Source organism: Oncorhynchus clarkii, chromosome 25 (assembly GCF_045791955.1).
Source record: "Oncorhynchus clarkii lewisi isolate Uvic-CL-2024 chromosome 25, UVic_Ocla_1.0, whole genome shotgun sequence".
Lineage (NCBI taxonomy): Eukaryota > Metazoa > Chordata > Actinopteri > Salmoniformes > Salmonidae > Oncorhynchus > Oncorhynchus clarkii.
Window position 1 is genome coordinate 35,635,429 of NC_092171.1, and position 22,028 is coordinate 35,657,456.

General features: G+C 44.3%; 1 protein-coding gene across 4 annotated transcripts in view; it reads left to right on the forward strand.

The window, feature by feature from the left end:
- The first annotated feature begins 819 nt into the window (after positions 1 to 819).
- LOC139383308 (dystrobrevin beta-like) overlaps positions 820 to 22,028 on the forward strand; it is a 66,039-nt gene continuing 44,830 nt past the window's right edge. For 2 of the 4 annotated variants that reach the window (XM_071127786.1, XM_071127787.1), the window contains exons 1-5: positions 820 to 1,041; positions 7,860 to 7,927; positions 10,653 to 10,733; positions 10,914 to 11,127; positions 19,923 to 20,008. In XM_071127786.1, the coding sequence (XP_070983887.1) occupies positions 7,861 to 7,927; positions 10,653 to 10,733; positions 10,914 to 11,127; positions 19,923 to 20,008 (448 nt within the window). In that variant the 5' untranslated portion in view covers positions 820 to 1,041; position 7,860. The remainder of the gene's footprint in view (positions 1,042 to 7,859; positions 7,928 to 10,652; positions 10,734 to 10,913; positions 11,128 to 19,922; positions 20,009 to 22,028) is intronic. The other 2 variants (XM_071127789.1, XM_071127788.1) reach the window with 1 other exon arrangement.

Below are 22,028 nucleotides of genomic sequence, written 5' to 3' on the forward strand. Positions count from 1 at the left end.
CCTTTTTACATCAACAGTTGTCACAAAGTGCTTGACAGAGACCCGGTCTAGACCCCGAAGAGAAAGCAGTGCAGAAGCACAGTGGCCAGGAAGAACTCCCTAGGTGGAAGGGATCGAGGAAGAAACCAAGAGAGGAACCAGACTCATGGGTGGAGCATACTCTTCTGGCTGTATCTGTAATGTGACTCTACTCTAATACTAGTACAACTTACACGATAGGCATACTATCAGTACCACATCACATTATGACAGTAGGCTTTTACACTTGCCTCATCTTTTTCACACTCCACTAAGAAGAGATACAATCCCCAGTTCAGATGCATGTTGTTTCCATATTACACATGATAAAAATATGCTACAGAGAAAGTATATTGTTGATTAGAATGTTGTAGCATACCTGCTGACTATCCCATATATCATACAATTATTCGGGTGTTCGGTTGTTCATGATGCTGAGGAGAGAGCGCGGCGCTCGTACATTTTTATGAGACGCCATCACCGAAGATGTTTACAACTAACACAAGATAGACCAGAGCCTGTCGTTTCCAATGAATCATAGTGGGCAGAGCCAAGCACGAGTTAGTGAGATTCTATTTGTGCGTTCTAGACTGTTCATACTGTGTGAAGTGCGCGTGTGCAGTAACTAAATTCGCCCTAAACAGCGGCATTTTTAGAGACTTTGGCAAAGGCTCCTACTGCCAACCACCGGGCTTCCTCTCATCACCATATTTGGTAGTGATTGGAAACGCCAACCGGATGCTTCACAATTATACATCCGGTGAAATATGTGTCTCATTGTTCTATCTGTGCCACCACCGTAATTCTGAGTCGTAGGCTATGAAACAGGAAACGCACTGGATATGGTACAGTGTTTGTATAATATCAATCGTTTTGCATTGCTCGGACTGCAATAACGAACGAATGCGGACAGACAGGTGAGACTGAGTGCAGCGATGATTCACGAAGGAAATATCCTGACTACTTATATCCTCTTCATCTGATGTTGATGCTATTAACGTCACTGGCGTGATTTTCAAGCTGGTAAGGCTAATTGTATGTACAATTATCATTTAAATAGCCTATAGAGTGGAGAAGGCACATCTAAATTAGGCTACTACACATTTATTAGGGTAGATATTTAGGGTACATTATCATTTCGCATATTCCTTTAAGATGCATCACACGACAATCTCATATTGCGGAAACAATGTAAATAGAGAGTTAAAACAGCAATATGGCCGCGTAGGTCGTTCGGTTCCTTCCAGATCTGAGACGCATAAAGTTTTGTAAAGCTAATGATTCGTCACCGAGAGCGTGGATGATGTTTTCGCCTTTCGAGCCCTATAAGCCCTAGTCCTCCGTATGTTGACTCACTTAAAATGATGTTGTCATTAGCTAGGCTACCTACTCGGCAAGGTGCGATAGATATATCACTGCGTTATTCAACTGACACGTGTATTATTTTAGTGTGTGCTGTGATGCTCCTATAGAGGCTGATGCGCTTGAGTTCATTCTTTGCAAATGAAACCCGTGGAATGACGTAATGCTTGGCGATAGGCCTAATATCACCTATGTATTTGCATTTCGTTTAGGTTGACCTTATTATATTAAAAACGCTGATATGCCTAATAATGCAGATGATATAGCCCAGGCCGTTTGGCATTTGATGATAGGTGATCATCACCGTCATCTATGGAGCGCAGTTTGGGTTGGACAAAAAATATATACCTCAAATAACACTAATTGACGTGTCAAATAAGCTTTTATTTTGAAGAGTCAAATAACAAAATTATATTTTAGACTGTCTTGTGCGCTGAATTTGCATGCGCAAGCACTATGGTCTGTAGCACTGTCAAAGTGAAACAAAAAGTCTGCAAACAAGCACACGCAGGCCACGATGTGTTTACAGTACCGTGTTGGTAATAAACCATTATTTGTTCGATCGAATGGGACAACGTCTGTGTGAGAATCTGAAATGTTAGCCAAGTAGTGCAACATTCTCCCAGACATGCAACCAGACACGGGGAGAAAAGATTGATCCTGCAGCTTCTGCCAGCCATATCTCAAACAGTTGCATATAATTAATCCTAGCTAGTCAAAATGCAGAATAAATAAGGATTTTGTCAACATTGATGACCGTTTGGAAACTGGAGGTAGGCTATTTCTCTGCTGCGTTGACTTCGGTTTGCAGTATGACAAAGTCACTCACATATCTTTGATGCAGATGTTTTTAGCAACTTATTGGGGGTACCTAGTTAACACTCAATGTAAACAGCCTGAAAACAATGAGCAGAAACTACAATAATTGTCAATATTCTTAGCAATGGTATTACTTAGGCAGCCACGTGTTGTTCTCCTATTAAAATCGAACTTCCATTCATGAAAATAACTAGCTAGTTAACGAACTAAAGCAGCTAGATAGTAGGCCTTTTGCCCCGAGCCACAGATACTTTGAGGAGATAGGACACTCCGTTGGAATTGTATTCACGTCCATTGTGTACGTTGCCCAGACGTCGTCAATGGGTCGCGCGTTGCATTCTGGGACAAGGAGTGTCCAAGGACTGAATTGGAGTAATTTGGGCACTAGCTCAAAAACCCAACAAAAAGTATAACATTACAAATATTTTCCGAGATTTGAGATCATTTTCTTGTTCTTTGTAATATCGTATAGCTTTGTAATCCTGACATTGCGTACGTTCGAGGAAAATATGCACATTAATCGACTCATACCTCGACTCTGAGTAGGGGGTTGAATGACGATAGGCTTAGCAACCGTGGTACCTGGCATGACAACGTGAACGCGATTGGTCGACAGTATGCTGAGTGGGGCGTTAAACGTTTTGCAGGTTCATTGGCCAATGGGATCTCCTTTCAATTCAATTCAAGGGCTTTATTGGCATGGGAAACATGTGTTAACATTGCCAAAGCAAGTGAGGTAGATAATATACAAAAGTGAAATAAACAATAAAACAGGTCACAAATCTTGCTGCTGTGATGGCACACTGTGGAATTTCACCCAGTAGATATGGGAGTTTATCAAAATTGGATTTGTTTTCGAATTCTTTGTGGATCTGTGTGATCTGAGGGAAATATGTATCTCTAATATGGTCATACATTGGGCAGGAGGTTAGGAAGTACAGCTCAGTTTCCACCTCATTTTGTGGGCAGTGAGCACATAGCCTGTCTTCTCTTGAGAGCCATGAAACATGTTCAATTTGGTTTAAATAATGCAAAAACAAAGTGCTGGAGAAGAAAGTAAAAGTGCAATATGTGCCATGTAAGAAAGCTAACGTTTAAGTTCCTTGCTCAGAACATGAGAACATATGAAAGCTGGTGGTTCCTTTTAACATGAGTCTTCAATATTCACAGGTAAGATGTTTTAGGTTGTAGTTATTATAGGAATTCTAGGACTATTTCTCTCTATACCATTTGTATTCCTTATACCTTTGACTATTGGATGTTCTTATAGGCACTTTAGTATTGCCAGTGTAACAGTATAGCTTCCGTCCCTCTCCTCGCTCCTACCTGGGCTCGAACCAGGAACACATCGACAACAGCCACCCTCAAAGCAGTGTTACCCATGCAGAGCAAGATGAATAACTACCCCAAGTCTCAGAGCGAGTGACGTTTGAAACGCTATTATTGCGCACCCTGCTAACTAGCTAGCCATTTCACATCACATCGTTACACCAGCCTAATCTCGGGAGTTGATAGACTTGAAGTCATAAACAGCAGAACTGCTGGCAAAACGCACAAAAGTGCTGTTTGAATGAATGCTTATGAGCCTGCTGGTGCCTACCATCGCTCAGTCAGACTGCTCTATCAAATCATAGACTTAATTATAATATAATAATACACAGAAAGGTCATTAATATGGTCAAATCCGGAAACTATCATCTCGAAAACAAGATGTTTATTCTTTCAGTGAAATACGGAACCGTTCCGTATTTTATCTAACGGGTGGCATCCATAAGTCTAAATATTCCTGTTACATTGCACAACCTTCAATGTTATGTCATAATTATGTAAAATTCTGGCAAATTAGTTCGCAATGAGCCAGGCGGCCCAAACTGTTGCATATACCCTGACTCTGCCTGCAATGAATGCAAGAGAAGTGACACAATTTCACCTGGTTAATATTGCCTGCTAACCTTGATTTATTTTAGCTAAATATGCAGGTTTAAAAATATATACTTCTGTGTATTGATTTTAAGAAAGGCATTGGTGTTTATGGTTAGGTACACGTTGGAGCAACGACAGCCCTTTTTCGTGAATGCGCACTGCATCGATTATATACAACGCAGGACAAGCTACATAAACTTGTAATATCATCAACCATGTCAACTAGTGATTATGATTGATTAAGTTTAATTCTAGCTAGCAACTTACCTTGGCTTCTTACTGCATTCACGTAACAGGCGGGCTCCTCGTGAGGCAGGTGGTTATAGCGTTGGACTAGTTAACCGTAAGGTTGCAAGATTGAATCCCTGAGCTGACAAGGTAAAAATCTGTCGTCCTGCCCCTGAACAAGGCAGTTAAACCCACCGTTTCTAGGCCGTCATTGAAAATAAGAATTTGTTGTTAACTGACTTGCCTCGTTAAATAAAGATTAAATAAAGGTGTAAAAAAAAAAAATCAGCAAAATCGGCGCCCAAAATTACCGATTTCCGATTGTTATGAAAACTTGAAAATCAGCCCTAATTAATCGGCCATTCCGATTAATCGGTCGACCTCTAACCATTACTACAATCAATTTCATAATAACCACGGCTTTACCCTTAAGATGGCTTAGTAGACGTTACCGCACTCGATGCCTAGCAGTGGCCGTTTCCGCCAGTGAGTGGACATTTGGAAAGTAGTTTGAGGTCAGTAGGTCATATTACCAAGGAGCTATTGAAATGATAAAGTTTGAAACATTTATGTAAAATCATGTGAGATGAAAAATAGACAAACCTAAAGGGTGTGCAATATACAAGGATAGTACAGTGGACATTCTGAACCTTGTTTACATTTAAATAATTCATTTTAAATAGTGCGAGATGTAAATCAACAAAAAACAGTGGGTGCAATGTGTGTCTATGCCATCGGGTTAGCTAGAACCAGTTTTTAAAGTTTTTAGGCTTAATGGTTAAAGAGCTATTGAAATTTGAAAATAATGATTTGTCACTATGTTGACGGTCCCTAACTGTGGTTGGTGGACGAAAGGAAAACTACAGTCGAATGTCCAATCTGAATCAGTCTTTACCTCGGTAATTTAATGGTATTTGATGATTGTGCACCTGCAGGCCTGTCACCACTGTACTCAGAAGTGACTAATAATCCAACATATAGTATCTAAACTTCGTTAGGCTACTTGACTTTTAATGCCTACAGGTGCAATTTTTAAGAAGCCTTTCAATGATTTATCAAACTATATTGTCATCCTCCCAAAACCAAATATTGTGTATAATGTTATGTCTTGTCTGCCCACAAGAGTTCAGTCAGGCTCTGATATCCTATTAAGGTATATTACATTTCACAATGGCCAATCAAGGTTTGACATTTTCCTCAATATCAACAGAAGTTATTTGTTTTGGTAGCCACTTTCTCATTCAGAGTCTTAGTTGCCTATATATGAAACGCTCAGACAAGCTTAGTCTTCAGTAGGTCTACTGCGTATTTTAATATTACAGAGGGCCATTGTACAATTACTGCTGACTTGCTTCTGTTAGTTTTCCTCTTGAGCACAGCTGGTGTTTTCTTCCATTCTACATACTATCTACTACATGTCATAATCTATTATCTAACAACCATTTCTTGCACATTATGTGGACAACAATTTATTATGATTATTATTATTATATTTAATCTGTATATCAATATCTTTATGGGACTGGAAACTATGGCTGTCCAGCTACACGAGTGAGAAGAGAGGCATATAAAGGCCATGTCAACAGAGTTCCTGAGGGTTCAACCTTGGCTTGGCTTCACTGACTGTGCCCGAAGTGGCACGCTATCCCCATAGGGCTCTGGTCTAAAGTAGTGCACTATAAAGGGAATGGGGTGCTATTGGATATGCAAGCACTGACTGCTTACGTTCAACTGTTCAGCTGATGAAGATCTCTGGCTGGTCTGATGGGATGTTGATACGGTACTGTATTTGAATAGAGCCCTCTGCCAGCCAAGCAAACCCTGGGTTCAATTACTATTTGAAATCATTTCCGATACTTTCTGGGTTTCATTGAGCTTACCTTGCTGAATTGAACCAATATAATAGTTCCAACAGTGCAAGCCTCATCCACCTGTCACTCCAGGCAAGCTAGAGGAAACACTGCAAGTATTTGAACCCAGGTCTGGTCCCATCCAAGCCTATCGTGTCATTTCCCGGGTTTCAGAACCAATCATTGAATAGTTGTAATGTGTTCTGTGTCTATCATCATTAAGTGTCTCCTCTGTCTGTACCCCCGGCTGCCTTTCGGGACCATTAATCCACAGGTTTTAGCTGAGGGGCGATGCCAAGGAGAATTATCATTTGTAGAGTACAGACAGGACGTGTGTCCCCCAAATGGCGCCCTATTCACTATAAAGTGCACTACTTTTGACCAGTGCCCTATGGGCCCTGTAGTGTACTATAAAGAGACAGAGCAGGAGAACTCAAGTGTGTTCCCCTTTGCAGGAAGAACCCCCCCCCCCCCTCATTTAGTCCTTGAAGGGAGGGTGTTAAAAGTCAAACCCATTTTGTCTGGAAGGATTGCTTATCCTACTACAGAACATAACAGACACAGAATATTAAGGAACCAACTAGCTAACTCTCTGATTGTTCTTCTCTCCACAGGGGAAGCAGCAGTTAATGCTTCACTTTGTTTAATATTCAGACAGCGACAGGTAAATAAATACCTCTGGGATTTTTATCTGATAAAATCATCAGTAGATTAAGTTCAATTTTTCTGAAAGGTGCAATATGGAGAAATCGCTCCATTTCCTGGTTACTAAATATCTTAAAGGTTTGCCTAATTTCACTTTGTGACAATGTATTCCCAATGTGTTGAGAATCATTGTACCATCTAAACTACTGTGAAATATATTTTTCAACAACCCAAAATATTGTATTTGTAGCTGGTGTACAAAACCGAAAGTATAGGATGCAAAAACAGAACTTAAGAACTGGAAACATCGAAATAGCGCACATAGAACAGCTCTACCGCTTTTTAGACTTGCTTTCAATGGAAAAATTACAGATCTATAACTCTTTTTGAGGAAAATCCTTTGAATAACCCTTTTTGGGTCCAGGTAGAACCGTTTTGGTTCCAGGTAGAACTCTTTGGGTTCCATGTAGGAACCTTTCCACAGAAAGGGTTCTACCTGGAACCAAAACAGGTTTTTCAAAGAGTTCTCCTATGGGGACATCCAAAGAACCATTTTTCTCTAAGAGTGTATGTGTTGTACATTATGGAACATTCCATATATGATACATACATACTTAGAGTGATGAGTGTATAGAGTATACAGGATCAGTTAGATTCATATTTTACACTACTGCTTTAACTTGAATGTACAAAGGCTATAATGGACCTTGATAATGTATACAATGGTTTCAATGATGTATAGTCATTACATGTATGTAATGAGTAGGTAATGCATGCTTGCTGGTTTATTTCCCTAAAAAAGAGTAATATGTCTAATGTATACAATAATTATGCAATTACTGAGTGAGAAGGTAGTAATGCTTGCTGGTTTATTTCCTCAGAATGATAGAGGGCAGAGAAGACTGATAATGTATAGTATCTACAATGATGATGTAATTACATAGTGAGAAGGTAATGTGTGCTTATTGCCTGTTGTGGTATCCCCCCCCCCCCCCCCCCCCCCCCCCCTCCCAGAATGATAGAAGAACGCAGTAAACGAGGCAAGGCCATGGTGGAGAGGAGACAACTCTTCATGGAGATGAGTGAGTAGACAGAGCTCCAGGGCCAAACTATTACTATTCATTTACACACTGTTATAATCTGCTGTGCACAGTAAAGCATTATACTGTACATTCCCCTTTACATCAGGGATTCCTCAAAGGGGGTCTGCAGAGGTACTGCAGGGGGTCCGAGGCCAGATCTCCAAATGCATATGTTCTTATTTTTTGTTTTTACATTAGCAACAGCAGATTAAACAAGTTTACAGGGTGTAATACAATACAATGTCATATTATTCATCTACAATGTATGGTCTTAACCCTGGGCAACATGGGCCTGGGAGGCTCACAGGATATTGGTATCCACAGTTACTCCACCAATTATACATTTTTCAACTCAATAGTTCTTGTATTCCCCCAAAATGATTTTATTTTCACATACAGTTCAAGTCGGAAGTTTACGTACACTTAGGCTGAAGTCATTAAACCTCGTTTTTCAACCACTCCACAAATGTCTTGTTAACAAACTATAGTTTTGGCAAGTCAGTTAGGACATCTACTTTAAGTCATTTTTCCAACAATTGTTTACAGACAGATTTCCCTGTATCACAATTCCAGTGTGTCAGAAGTTTACATACGCTAAGTTGACTGTGCCTTTAAACAGCTTCGAAAATTCCAGAAAATGATGTCATGGCTTTAGAAGCGTCTGATAGGCTAATTGACATCATTTGAGTCAACTGGGGTGTACCTGTGGATGTATTTCAAGGCCTACCTTCAAACCCAGTGCCTCTTTGCTTAACATCATGGGAAGTCTGGTTCATCCTTGGGAGCAATTTTCAAACCGCTGAAAGTACCATGTTCATCTGTACAAACAATAGTACACAAGTATAAATACCATGGGACCACTCAGCCGTCATACCTCTCAGGAAGGAGACGCGTTCTGCCTCCTAGAGATGAAAGTTATTTGGTGCGAAAAGTGCAAATCAATCCCAGAACAACAGCAAAGGTACAAGAGGTACAAAAGTATCTATATCCACAGTAAAACGAGTCCTATATTGACATAACCTGAAAGGCTGCTCAGCAAGGAAGAAGCCAATGCTCCAAAACCGCCATAAAAAGCCAGACTACGGTTTGTAACTGCACATCGGGAAAAAGATCACACTTTTTGGAGAAATGTCCCCTGGTCTGATGAAACAAATATAACTGTTTGGCCATAATGACCATTGTTATGTTTGGAGGAGAAAGGGAGAGGCTTGCAAGCCGAAGAACACCATCCCAACCGTGAAGCACGGGGGTGGCAGCATCATGTTGTGGGGGTGCTTTGCCACAGGAGGGACTGGTGCACTTAAAAAAATAGATGGCATCATGAGGCTGGGAAATTATGTGGATATATTGAAGCAACATCTCAAGACATCATTCAGGAAGTTAAAGCTTAGTCTCAAATGGGTCTTCCAAATGGACAATGATCCCAAGCATATTTCCAAAGGCAAAATGGCTTAAGGACAACAAAGTCAAGGTATTGGAGTGGCCATCACAAAGCCCTGACTTCAATCCTATAGAACATTTGTGTGCAGAACTGAAAGTGTGTGCGATCAAGGATCCTAAAAAACTGATACAGTTACACCAGCATCATGAGGAATGGGCCAAAATTCACCCAACTTATTGTGGGAAGCATGTGGAAGGCTACCCAAAACGTTTGACCCAAGTTAAACAATTTAAAGGCAGTGCTACCAAATATTAATTGAGTGTATGTAAACTTCTGACCCATTGGGAATGTGATGAAAGAAATGAAAGCTGAAATAAATCATTCTCTCTACTATTATTCTGACATTTCACATTCTTAAAATAAAGTGGTGATCCTAACTGACCTAAGACAGGGCATTTTTACTAGGATTAAATGTCAGGAATTGTGAGTTTAAATGTATTTGGCTACGGTGTATGTAAACTTCCGACTTCAACTGTAAATGCACTGTAATTTAAGCTTTAAAACGGAAAAGCTTTCTTTCTGCCTCATGGCAAAATGTGTAGAATTGCAGGGTATTAGCTTTAAAACGGAAAAGCTTTCTTTCTGCCTCATGGCAAAATGTGTAGAATTGCAGGGTATTAGCTTTAAAACGGAAAAGCTTTCTTTCTGCCTCATGGCAAAATGTGTAGAATTGCAGGGTATTAGCTTTAAAACGGAAAAGCTTTCTTTCTGCCTCATGGCAAAATGTGTAGAATTGCAGGGTATTAGCTTTAAAACGGAAAAGCTTTCTTTCTGCCTCATGGCAAAATGTGTAGAATTGCAGGGTATTAGCTTTAAAGCTGCAACATTTACTTTTTATTCCCCTTGACAAAATGTGTATCATTGCGTTAAATTTGCTTGAAAACTGCTAAAATGTATATACGATGCCAAGAGAGAGCCTTTAAAATTGTCTTTCCCAGGGCCCTAGACTTGGTTCATCCGGCAAAGCACTGCCAAAGTCATAGTACAACTCCTTGTATGCTATTGTTTTTTTTTACTTGAGTTGTGTTCTGACTATAAAGGGGTCCCTGATGAATTTGCTATCACAAAAGGGGTCCCCGGCCCCAAAACGTTTGAGAACCACTTCACATCATGCACTGTCTGAGTGAAATCTCCAGAGGAAAACCAGTACTAATCATTCACACTGCTGTGTCTTAGCCAAGCCATTCACGTTACACTGTACAGTACATTCCCCTTCCCCATACAGTGGGTTTTGTGTGTGTGTGGTTGTGTTAGTTTGTTGATTCATCTTTTTATTTTTATCAGGGGGACAAAACTTTGACGTCATCAGACTGTCAACCTATAGGACGGCTTGCAAGCTAAGATTCGTGCAGAAAAGATGCAACCGTAAGTACTCGCTGTCGGCCTCTTTTAGTTCCCTTTACTGAAGATCTTACTCTCCTAACTTATTGAACTGTACACACAACAATGTCACATATGTTTGTTTCAAATACGGTACACTTGAACGTAATTAGTTCATTTAGAAGAAATCTATTATTTTGTCTATCTTTCCCCTCCTTCCCCCAGTGCACCTGGTGGATGTGTGGAACATGATTGAGGCGTTCCGTGACAGCGGTTTGAACACACTGGACCACAACACAGAGATTAACGTGTCTAGACTGGAGACCATCTTGTCCTCCATCTACTACCAGCTCAACAAGCGTCTTCCCACCGTGCACCAGATCAACGTAGAGCAGTCCATCAGTCTGCTCCTCAACTTCATGGTGGCTACATATGACAGGTGCACTACATTAGACACTGGATATACATTAGATATAGAATATTACATACACTGAGTGGACAAAACATTAGGAACACCTGCTCTTTCCATGACAGACTGACCAGATGAATCCATGTGAAAGCTATGATACCTTATTGATGTCACTTGTTAAATCCACTTCAATCAGTGTAGATGAAGGGGAGGAAACAGGTTAAAGAGGGATTTTTAATCCTTGAGACAACTGAGACATGGATTGTGTATGTGTGCCATTCAGAGGGTGATTGGGAAGACACAATATTTAAGTGCCTTTGGAGTATGATAGTAGGTGCCAGGTGCACCGGTTTGTATCAAGAACTGCAACGCTGCTGGGTTTTTCACACTCAACGGTTTCCCGTGTGTATCAAGAATGGTCCACCACCCAAAGGACATCCAGCCAACTTGACAACTGTGGGAAGCATTGGAGTCAACATGGAACGCTTTTGACACCTTGTTGAGTCCATGCCCTGACAAATTTAGGCTGTTCTCAGGGCAAAAGGGATGCAACTCAATATTAGGAAGATGTTCTTAATGTTTCGTACATTGTGTTGTAACGACGACGCAGGGAGTCAGGAAGAAGGTGCAGATGGTGAGTTTTAATAATAACGAACATGGAGAGTTACCAAACAAGAGAAGTGTCAGAACCAAAAAACAGAACCAATACTGCCTGATGACGGAGGTTGGTGAGGGCTATCTGAAGGGAGAGTAATCAGGGTCATGATGAAGTCCAGGTGTGCGTTACCATAGGGAGCAGGTGTGTACAATGATGGTTGCCAGGTGTGCGCAATGTGGGTTGCCAGGACCGGTGGTTTGTCGACCGGCGACGTCGAGCCCCAGAGGGAGCAGGATGACGTGTATACATTTGCTTTGAACTGCTGTATGAAAAGTGCATGTACATGTCTGTAGATTTAAGTATGGTGCAACACCTTATTTTCAGAACTGGAGATGTTTTTATTTGTATTTTTTTTTACCCCTTTTTCTTGATATCCAATTGGTAGTTAGTCTTGTCCTATCTCTGCAACTACCCTACGGAATTGGTAGTTAGTCTTGTCCTATCTCTGCAACTACCCTACGGACTTGGTAGTTAGTCTTGTCCTATCTCTGCACCTCCTCCACGGACTTGGTAGTTAGTCTTGTCCTATCTCTGCACCTCCTCCACGGACTTGGTAGTTAGTCTTGTCCTATCTCTGTTACGGTGCGTGAATGAGGACCCAAAAGCGAATTAACGTAAACAGAGCTTCTTTAATAACAAAACAAAACGTAGGCTCGGATGGACCGGCAGGTTCCGACAGGACAAGGTTGCAGCAAACATGACGATAGTCTGGTTCAGGCATGAACAACACAAACAAGAATCCGACAAAGACAGGAGCAGAAACAGAGAGAGATATAGAGGACTAATCAGAGGGAAAAAGGGAACAGGTGGGAAAAGGGGTGACGAGGTAGTTAGGAGGAGACAAGGCACAGCTGGGGAAAAGAGGGGGAGAAAAGGTAACCTAACAACGACCAGCAGAGGGAGACAGGGTGAAGGGAAAGGACAGAAACAAGACACAACATGACAGTACATGACAGTACCCCCCCACTCACCGAGCGCCTCCTGGCGCACTCGAGGAGGAAACCTGGCGGCAACGGAGGAAATCATCGATCAGCGCACGGTCCAGCACGTCCCGAGAGGGAACCCAACTCCTCTCCTCAGGACCGTACCCCTCCCAATCTACTAGGTACTGATGACCACGGCCCCGAGGACGCATGTCCAAAATCCTACGGACCCTGTAGATGGGTGCGCCCTCGACAAGGATGGGGGGGGGGGGGGGGGAAGACGAGCGGGGGCGCGAAGAACGGGCTTGATACAGGAGACATGGAAGACCGGGTGGACGCGACGAAGGTATCGCGGAAGAAGAAGTCGAACTGCGACAGGATTAATGACCTGAGAAATACGGAACGGACCAATGAACCGCGGGGTCAACTTGCGAGAAGTGGTCTTAAGGGGAAGGTTCTGAGTGGAGAGCCAAACTCTCTGACCGCGACAATATCTAGGACTCTTAGTTCTACGCTTATTAGCAGCCCTCACAGTCTGCGCCCTATAACGGCAAAGTGCAGACCTGACCCTCTTCCAGGTGCGCTCGCAACGTTGGACAAAAGCCTGAGCGGAGGGGACGCTGGACTCGGCGAACTGAGATGAGAACAGCGGAGGCTGGTACCCGAGGCTACTCTGAAAAGGAGATAGCCCGGTCGCAGACGAAGGAAGCGAGTTGTGGGCGTATTCTGCCCAGGGGAGCTGTTCTGACCAAGACGCAGGGTTGCGAAAAGAAAGACTGCGTAAGATGCGACCAATAGTCTGATTGGCCCGTTCTGCTTGACCGTTAGACTGGGGGTGAAAGCCGGAAGAGAGACTGACGGAAGCCCCAATCAAACGGCAAAACTCCCTCCAAAATTGAGACGTGAATTGCGGACCTCTGTCCGAAACGACGTCTGACGGAAGGCCATGAATTCTGAAAACATTCTCGATGATGATTTGTGCCGTCTCTTTAGCAGAAGGAAGCTTAGCAAGGGGAATAAAATGAGCCGCCTTAGAGAACCTGTCGACAATCGTAAGAATAACAGTCTTCCCCGCTGACGAAGGCAGTCCGGTGACAAAATCTAAGGCGATGTGAGACCACGGTCGAGAGGGAATGGGAAGCGGCCTGAGACGGCCGGCAGGAGGAGAGTTACCGGACTTAGTCTGCGCGCAGACCGAACAAGCAGCCACGAAGCGACGCGTGTCATGCTCCCGGGTGGGCCACCAAAAGCGCTGGCGAATGGAAGCAAGCGTACCCCGAACGCCAGGGTGGCCGGCTAACTTGGCAGAGTGAGCCCACTGAAGAACGGCCAGACGAGTAGGAACGGGAACGAAAAGAAGATTCCTGGGACAAGCGCGCGGCGACGGAGTTTGAGTGAGTGCTTGCTTTACCTGCCTCTCAATTCCCCAGACAGTCAACCCGACAACACGCCCCTCAGGGAGAATCCCCTCGGGGTCAGTGGAGGCTACTGAAGAACTGAAGAGACGAGATAAAGCATCAGGCTTGGTGTTCTTAGAGCCCGGACGATAAGAAATCACGAACTCGAAACGAGCGAAAAACAGCGCCCAGCGCGCCTGACGCGCATTAAGTCGTTTGGCAGAACGGATGTACTCAAGGTTCCTATGGTCAGTCCAAACGACAAAAGGAACGGTCGCCCCCTCCAACCACTGTCGCCATTCGCCTAGGGCTAAGCGGATGGCGAGCAGTTCGCGGTTTCCCACATCATAGTTACGTTCCGACGGCGACAGGCGATGAGAAAAATACGCGCAAGGGTGGACCTTGTCGTCAGAGAAGGAGCGCTGAGAAAGAATGGCTCCCACGCCCACCTCTGACGCGTCAACCTCGACAATGAACTGTCTAGAGACGTCAGGTGTAACAAGGATAGGTGCGGATGTAAAACGATTCTTGAGGAGATCAAAAGCTCCCTGGGCGGAAACGGACCACTTAAAGCACGTCTTGACAGAAGTAAGGGCTGTGAGAGGGGCTGCCACCTGACCGAAATTACGGATGAAACGACGATAGAAGTTCGCGAAGCCGAGAAAGCGCTGCAACTCGACGCGTGACTTAGGGACGGGCCAATCAATGACAGCTTGGACCTTAGCGGGATCCATCTTAATGCCTTCAGCGGAAATAACAGAACCGAGAAATGTGACGGAGGAGGCATGAAAAGAGCACTTCTCAGCCTTCACAAAAAGACAATTCTCTAAAAGGCGCTGGAGGACACGTCGAACGTGCTGAACATGAATCTGGAGTGACGGTGAAAAAATCAGGATATCGTCAAGGTAAACGAAAACAAAGATGTTCAGCATGTCTCTCAGGACATCATTGACTAATGCCTGAAAGACAGCTGGAGCGTTAGCGAGGCCGAAAGGAAGAACCCGGTATTCAAAGTGCCCTAACGGAGTGTTAAACGCCGTCTTCCACTCGTCCCCCTCCCTGATGCGCACGAGATGGTAAGCGTTACGAAGGTCCAACTTAGTGAAAAACCTGGCTCCCTGCAGGATCTCGAAGGCTGAAGACATAAGAGGAAGCGGATAACGATTCTTCACTGTTATGTCATTCAGCCCTCGATAATCTATGCAGGGGCGCAGGGACCCGTCCTTCTTCTTAACAAAAAAAAACCCCGCTCCGGCGGGAGAGGAGGAGGGGACTATGGTACCGGCGGCAAGAGCTACAGACAAATAATCTTCGAGAGCCTTACGTTCGGGAGCCGACAGAGAGTATAGTCTACCCCGGGGGGGAGTGGTTCCCGGAAGGAGATCAATACTACAATCATACGACCGGTGTGGAGGAAGAGAGGTGGCCCTGGACCGACTGAACACCGTGCGCAGATCGTGATATTCCTCCGGCACCCCTGTCAAATCACCAGGCTCCTCCTGTGAAGAAGAGACAGAGGAAACAGGAGGGATAGCAGACATTAAACATTTCACATGACAAGAGACGTTCCAGGAAAGGATAGAATTACTAGACCAATTAATGGAAGGATTATGACAAACTAGCCAGGGATGGCCCAAAACAACAGGTGTAAAAGGTGAACGAAAAATTAAAAAAGAAATGGTTTCGCTATGATTACCAGAAACAGTGAGGGTTAAAGGTAGCGTCTCACGCTGAATCCTGGGGAGAGGACTACCATCCAGGGCGAACAAGGCCGTGGACTCCCTTAACTGTCTGAGAGGAATGTCATGTTCCCGAGCCCAGGTCTCGTCCATAAAACAGCCCTCCGCCCCAGAGTCTATTAAGGCACTGCAGGAAGCTGACGAACCGGTCCAGCGTAGATGGACCGACAAGGTAGTGCAGGATCTTGAAGGAGAGACAGGAGTAGTAGCGCTCACCAGTAGCCCTCCGCTTACTGATGAGCTCTGGCTTTTACTGGACATGAAGTGACAAAATGACCAGCAGAACCGCAATAGAGACAGAGGCGGTTGGTGATTCTCCGTTCCCTCTCCTTAGTCGAGATGCGGATACCTCCCAGCTGCATAGGCTCAGCACCCGAGCCGGCAGAGGAAGATGGTAGTGATGCGGAGAGGGGGGCAACGGAGAACGCGAGCTCCTTTCCACGAGCTCGGTGACGAAGATCAACCCGTCGCTCAATGCGAATAGCGAGTTCAATCAAGGAATCCACGCTGGAAGGAACCTCCCGGGAGAGGATCTCATCCTTTACCTCTGCGCGGAGACCCTCCAGAAAACGAGCGAGCAAAGCCGGCTCGTTCCAGCCACTGGAGGCAGCAAGAGTGCGAAACTCAATAGAGTAGTCTGTTATGGATCGATTACCCTGACATAGGGAAGACAGGGCCCTGGAAGCCTCCTCCCCAAAAACAGATCGATCAAAAACCCGTATCATCTCCTCCTTAAAGTCCTGATACTGGTTAGTACACTCAGCCCTTGCCTCCCAGATTGCCGTGCCCCACTCACGAGCCCGTCCAGTAAGGAGAGATATGACGTAGGCGACACGAGCAGTGCTCCTGGAGTAAGTGTTGGGCTGGAGAGAAAACACAATATCACACTGGGTGAGGAACGAGCGGCATTCAGTGGGCTCCCCAGAGTAACACGGCGGGTTATTGATTCTGGGCTCCGGAGATTCGAAAGCCCTGGAAGTGGCCGGTGGATCGAGGCGGAGATGGTGAACCTGTTCTGTGAGGTTGGAGACTTGGGTGGCCAGGGTCTCAACGGCATGCCGAGCAGCAGACAATTCCTGCTTGTGTCTGCCTAGCATCGCTCCCTGGATCTCGACGGCTGAGTGGAGAGGATCCGAAGTCGCTGGGTCCATTCTTGGTCGGATTCTTCTGTTACGGTGCGTGAATGAGGACCCAAAAGCGAATTAACGTAAACAGAGCTTCTTTAATAACAAAACAAAACGTAGGCTCGGATGGACCGGCAGGTTCCGACAGGACAAGGTTGCAGCAAACATGACGATAGTCTGGTTCAGGCATGAACAACACAAACAAGAATCCGACAAAGACAGGAGCAGAAACAGAGAGAGATATAGAGGACTAATCAGAGGGAAAAAGGGAACAGGTGGGAAAAGGGGTGACGAGGTAGTTAGGAGGAGACAAGGCACAGCTGGGGAAAAGAGGGGGAGAAAAGGTAACCTAACAACGACCAGCAGAGGGAGACAGGGTGAAGGGAAAGGACAGAAACAAGACACAACATGACAGTACATGACAATCTCTGCAACTACCCTACGGACTTGGTAGTTAGTCTTGTCCCATCTCTGCACCTCCTCCACGGACTTGGTAGTTAGTCTTGTCCTATCTCTGCAACTACCCTACGGACTTGGTAGTTAGTCTTGTCCTATCTCTGCACCTCCTCCACGGACTTGGTAGTTAGTCTTGTCCTATCTCTGCACCTCCTCCACGGACTTGGTAGTTAGTCTTGTCCCATCTCTGCACCTCCTCCACGGACTTGGTAGTTAGTCTTGTCCTATCTCTGCACCTCCTCCACGGACTTGGTAGTTAGTCTTGTCCTATCTCTGCACCTCCTCCACGGACTTGGTAGTTAGTCTTGTCCCATCTCTGCACCTCCTCCACGGACTTGGTAGTTAGTCTTGTCCTATCTCTGCACCTCCTCCACGGACTTGGTAGTTAGTCTTGTCCCATCTCTGCACCTCCTCCACGGACTTGGTAGTTAGTCTTGTCCTATCTCTGCACCTCCTCCACGGACTTGGTAGTTAGTCTTGTCCTATCTCTGCACCTCCTCCACGGACTTGGTAGTTAGTCTTGTCCTATCTCTGCACCTCCTCCACGGACTTGGTAGTTAGTCTTGTCCCATCTCTGCACCTCCTCCACGGACTTGGTAGTTAGTCTTGTCCTATCTCTGCACCTCCTCCACGGACTTGGTAGTTAGTCTTGTCCTATCTCTGCAACTACCCTACGGACTTGGTAGTTAGTCTTGTCCTATCTCTGCACCTCCTCCACGGACTTGGTAGTTAGTCTTGTCCTATCTCTGCACCTCCTCCACGGACTTGGTAGTTAGTCTTGTCCTATCTCTGCACCTCCTCCACGGACTTGGTAGTTAGTCTTGTCCTATCTCTGCACCTCCTCCACGGACTTGGTAGTTAGTCTTGTCCTATCTCTGCAACTACCCTACGGACTTGGTAGTTAGTCTTGTCCCATCTCTGCACCTCCTCCACGGACTTGGTAGTTAGTCTTGTCCTATCTCTGCAACTACCCTACGGACTTGGTAGTTAGTCTTGTCCTATCTCTGCACCTCCTCCACGGACTTGGTAGTTAGTCTTGTCCTATCTCTGCACCTCCTCCACGGACTTGGTAGTTAGTCTTGTCCCATCTCTGCACCTCCTCCACGGACTTGGTAGTTAGTCTTGTCCTATCTCTGCACCTCCTCCACGGACTTGGTAGTTAGTCTTGTCCTATCTCTGCACCTCCTCCACGGACTTGGTAGTTAGTCTTGTCCCATCTCTGCACCTCCTCCACGGACTTGGTAGTTAGTCTTGTCCTATCTCTGCACCTCCTCCACGGACTTGGTAGTTAGTCTTGTCCTATCTCTGCACCTCCTCCACGGACTTGGTAGTTAGTCTTGTCCTATCTCTGCACCTCCTCCACGGACTTGGTAGTTAGTCTTGTCCCATCTCTGCACCTCCTCCACGGACTTGGTAGTTAGTCTTGTCCTATCTCTGCACCTCCTCCACGGACTTGGTAGTTAGTCTTGTCCCATCTCTGCACCTCCTCCACGGACTTGGTAGTTAGTCTTGTCCCATCTCTGCACCTCCTTCACGGACTTGGTAGTTAGTCTTGTCCCATCTCTGCACCTCCTCCACGGACTTGGTAGTTAGTCTTGTCCTATCTCTGCACCTCCTCCACGGACTTGGTAGTTAGTCTTGTCCCATCTCTGCACCTCCTCCACGGACTTGGTAGTTAGTCTTGTCCTATCTCTGCACCTCCTCCACGGACTTGGTAGAGACGAAGATCGAGAGCCATGCGTCCTCCGAAACATGACCTTGCTAAGCCACACTGCTCGCTTTACCCGGAAGCCAGCCGCACCAATGTGTCGGAGGAAACACTGTCCAGTTAGTGACCAAAGTCAGCTTTCAGGCGCCTGGCCTGCCACAAGGAGTAGCTAGACTGTGATGGGACAAGGAAATCCCATCCTGCCATACCCTCCCCTAACGCGGACGACGCTGGGCCAATTGTCTGCCGCCTCATGGGTCTCCCAGTCATGGCCAGCTGTGAGACAGCCTGGGATCAAACCCAGGTCTGTAGTGACGCCTCAAGACCTGAGATGCTGCACCACTCGGGAGGCCCACAAGATATAATTTCTTACTATGGAATACATATATTTAACAGATGTTATTGCGTGTGTAGCGAAGTGCTTGTGCTTTCCTAGCTCCAACAGTGCAGTAATATCTAACAATACACACATCTGAAAATAATGGAGTTAATTAAGAAATATAGAAATATTAGGACGAGCAATGTTGGAGTCCAGACTGTAAATATATCAAATTAATGTGTCTGTGTCTACCTGGACTAAAGTAATCAGTGTGCTGGACTGAACTGTGAGCTCTCCCCTTCAAATGATTCTGGGCCTTCAGACAACATGGTCAAGATAGATTCAGAAGTTCTGGTCAACAAGCTAAAGCTATCAAATCATGGGAAAAAAAGTATTTGCTTTATTGAAAAGGGAAGATGCTTCTCCTTTGTCGGTATGATGAGTGTGTGTGTTTCAGTTGTGAATAGATACATTTTCCAAATTGTTTGTTTGTGTGTTTAGTGAAGGCCACGGGAAGCTGAGCATTTTCTCGATGAAGTCAATGTTGGCGACTATGTGTGGAGGGAAAATAGTGGACAAACTACGTTGTAAGTATATCTTCATGAACTTAGCCCAGGGTAGAGGTCACAGTTAAAGCAACCTAAAGGACAGTTAACAGCAGTAGTCACACTTTTTAATTTGATGGCTAAGTTTGTATCAGACAACAGGAAATCCTGTGAGACATTTGAATACATGTAGGCTACAACAGGGGTTCTTAAAGTAGGGGGGGACTCAAAGTTGCGTCCGTGGCCAGATCTCAAAATTATATGTAAAAAAAAAAAAAAAAAAAAAGGTTTTCTTATTTTATTTGAATGAATATTACTAACAACATATTAGACATGTTGGTCACATGGAAGGGTGTAATGCAATACAATGTCATATTATTCATCTACAATGTATGTTCTTAACCCTGGGCAACATGGGCCTGGGAGGCTCACAGAGATATTAACATTGATTACATTTAGATATTTTTGTTACTGGCCTACACGCAATACCCCATAATGTCAAAGTGGAATTACGTTTTTTGCAATGTTTACTCATGAATAAAAATTTAAAAGCTGAACAAGTCACATAAGTTGCATGGACTCTGTGTGCAATAATAGTTTAATGACTACCTCGTCTCTGTACCCCACACACAAAAATTATCTGTAAGATCCCTCAGTCAAGCAGTGAATTTCAAATATAGATTCAACCACAAAGACCAGGGAGGTTTTCCAATGCCTCGCAAAGAAGGGCACCTGTTGGTAGATTGGTAAAAATGTTTTAATAAATCAGACCTTGAATATCCCTTTGAGCATGGTGAAGTTATAATTTACACTTTGGATGGTGTATCAATACACACAGTCATTACAAATATACAGGTGTCCTTCCTAACTCAGTTGCCAGAGAGGAAGGAAATCGCTCAGGGATTTCATCATGAGGCCAATGGTGACTTTAAAACAGAGTTTAATGGCTGTGATAGGAGAACTGAGGATGGATCAACAACATTGTAATTACTCCACAATATTAACCTAAATGACAGAGTGAAAAGGAAGCCTGTACAGAATGAAAATATTCCAAAACATGCATCCTGTTTGCTACAAGGCATTAAAGTAATACTGCAAAAATGTGGCAAAGCAATTCACTTTTTGTCCTAAATACAACGTGTTGTGTTTGGGGTAAATCCAACTCAACACATCACTGAGTACCACTCTCCATATTTTCAAGTATAGTGGTGGCTGCATCATGTTATGGGTATGCTTGTAATCGTTAAGGACTGGGGAGTTTTTCCAGGTTAAAAAAATTATAAATGGAATGGAGCTAAGCACAGGCAGAATCCTAGAGGAAAACCTGGGTCAGTTCCCTTTCCTCCAGACACTGGGAGATGAATTCATCTTTCAACAGGACGAGAACATAAAACACAAAGCCAAATTTAGGCTAGAGTTGCTAGAAGACAGTGAATGTTCCTGAGTGGCCGAGTTACAGTTTTGACTTAAATCGTCTTGAAAATCATGGGCAAGACCTGAAAATGGTTGTCTAGCAATGGTCAATAACCAATTTGACAGGGCTTGAAGAATTTTGGAAAGATGTGTGGAAAGCTCTTAGACTTCCCCAACAATTCACAGCTGTAATCGTTGCCAAAAGTGATTCTAAAATTGATTGACTCGGGTTGAATACTTATCTTATCTAATTTTGTGTAGACAGTTGACAATTTTTTTTTTATAAATACATTTTAATCCCACTTTGTGACACAACAAATGTGCAAAAAGTCAAGGGGTGTGAATACTTTCTGAAGGCACTGTAATTTAAGCTTAAAAACTGAAACGTTTTCTCTGTTATTTTTTTAAAATTGTAGGATATTATCTTGAAATATTTGCTTAAACTGAAAGATGTTCTCTCCAATGCCAAGTGGAAGGCCTTTAAAATGTTCCTTTCCAGGGCCCGAGACTTAAGTAAAATTCCTATTATCCTTATATATATTTTTAATCTTACTGGATTTGTGTTCTGATTTTTAAACTGGTTTCCTGATGAATTTGCTTTAACAAAAGGGGTACATGGCCCCAAAAGTTTGAGAACCCCTGGGCTACA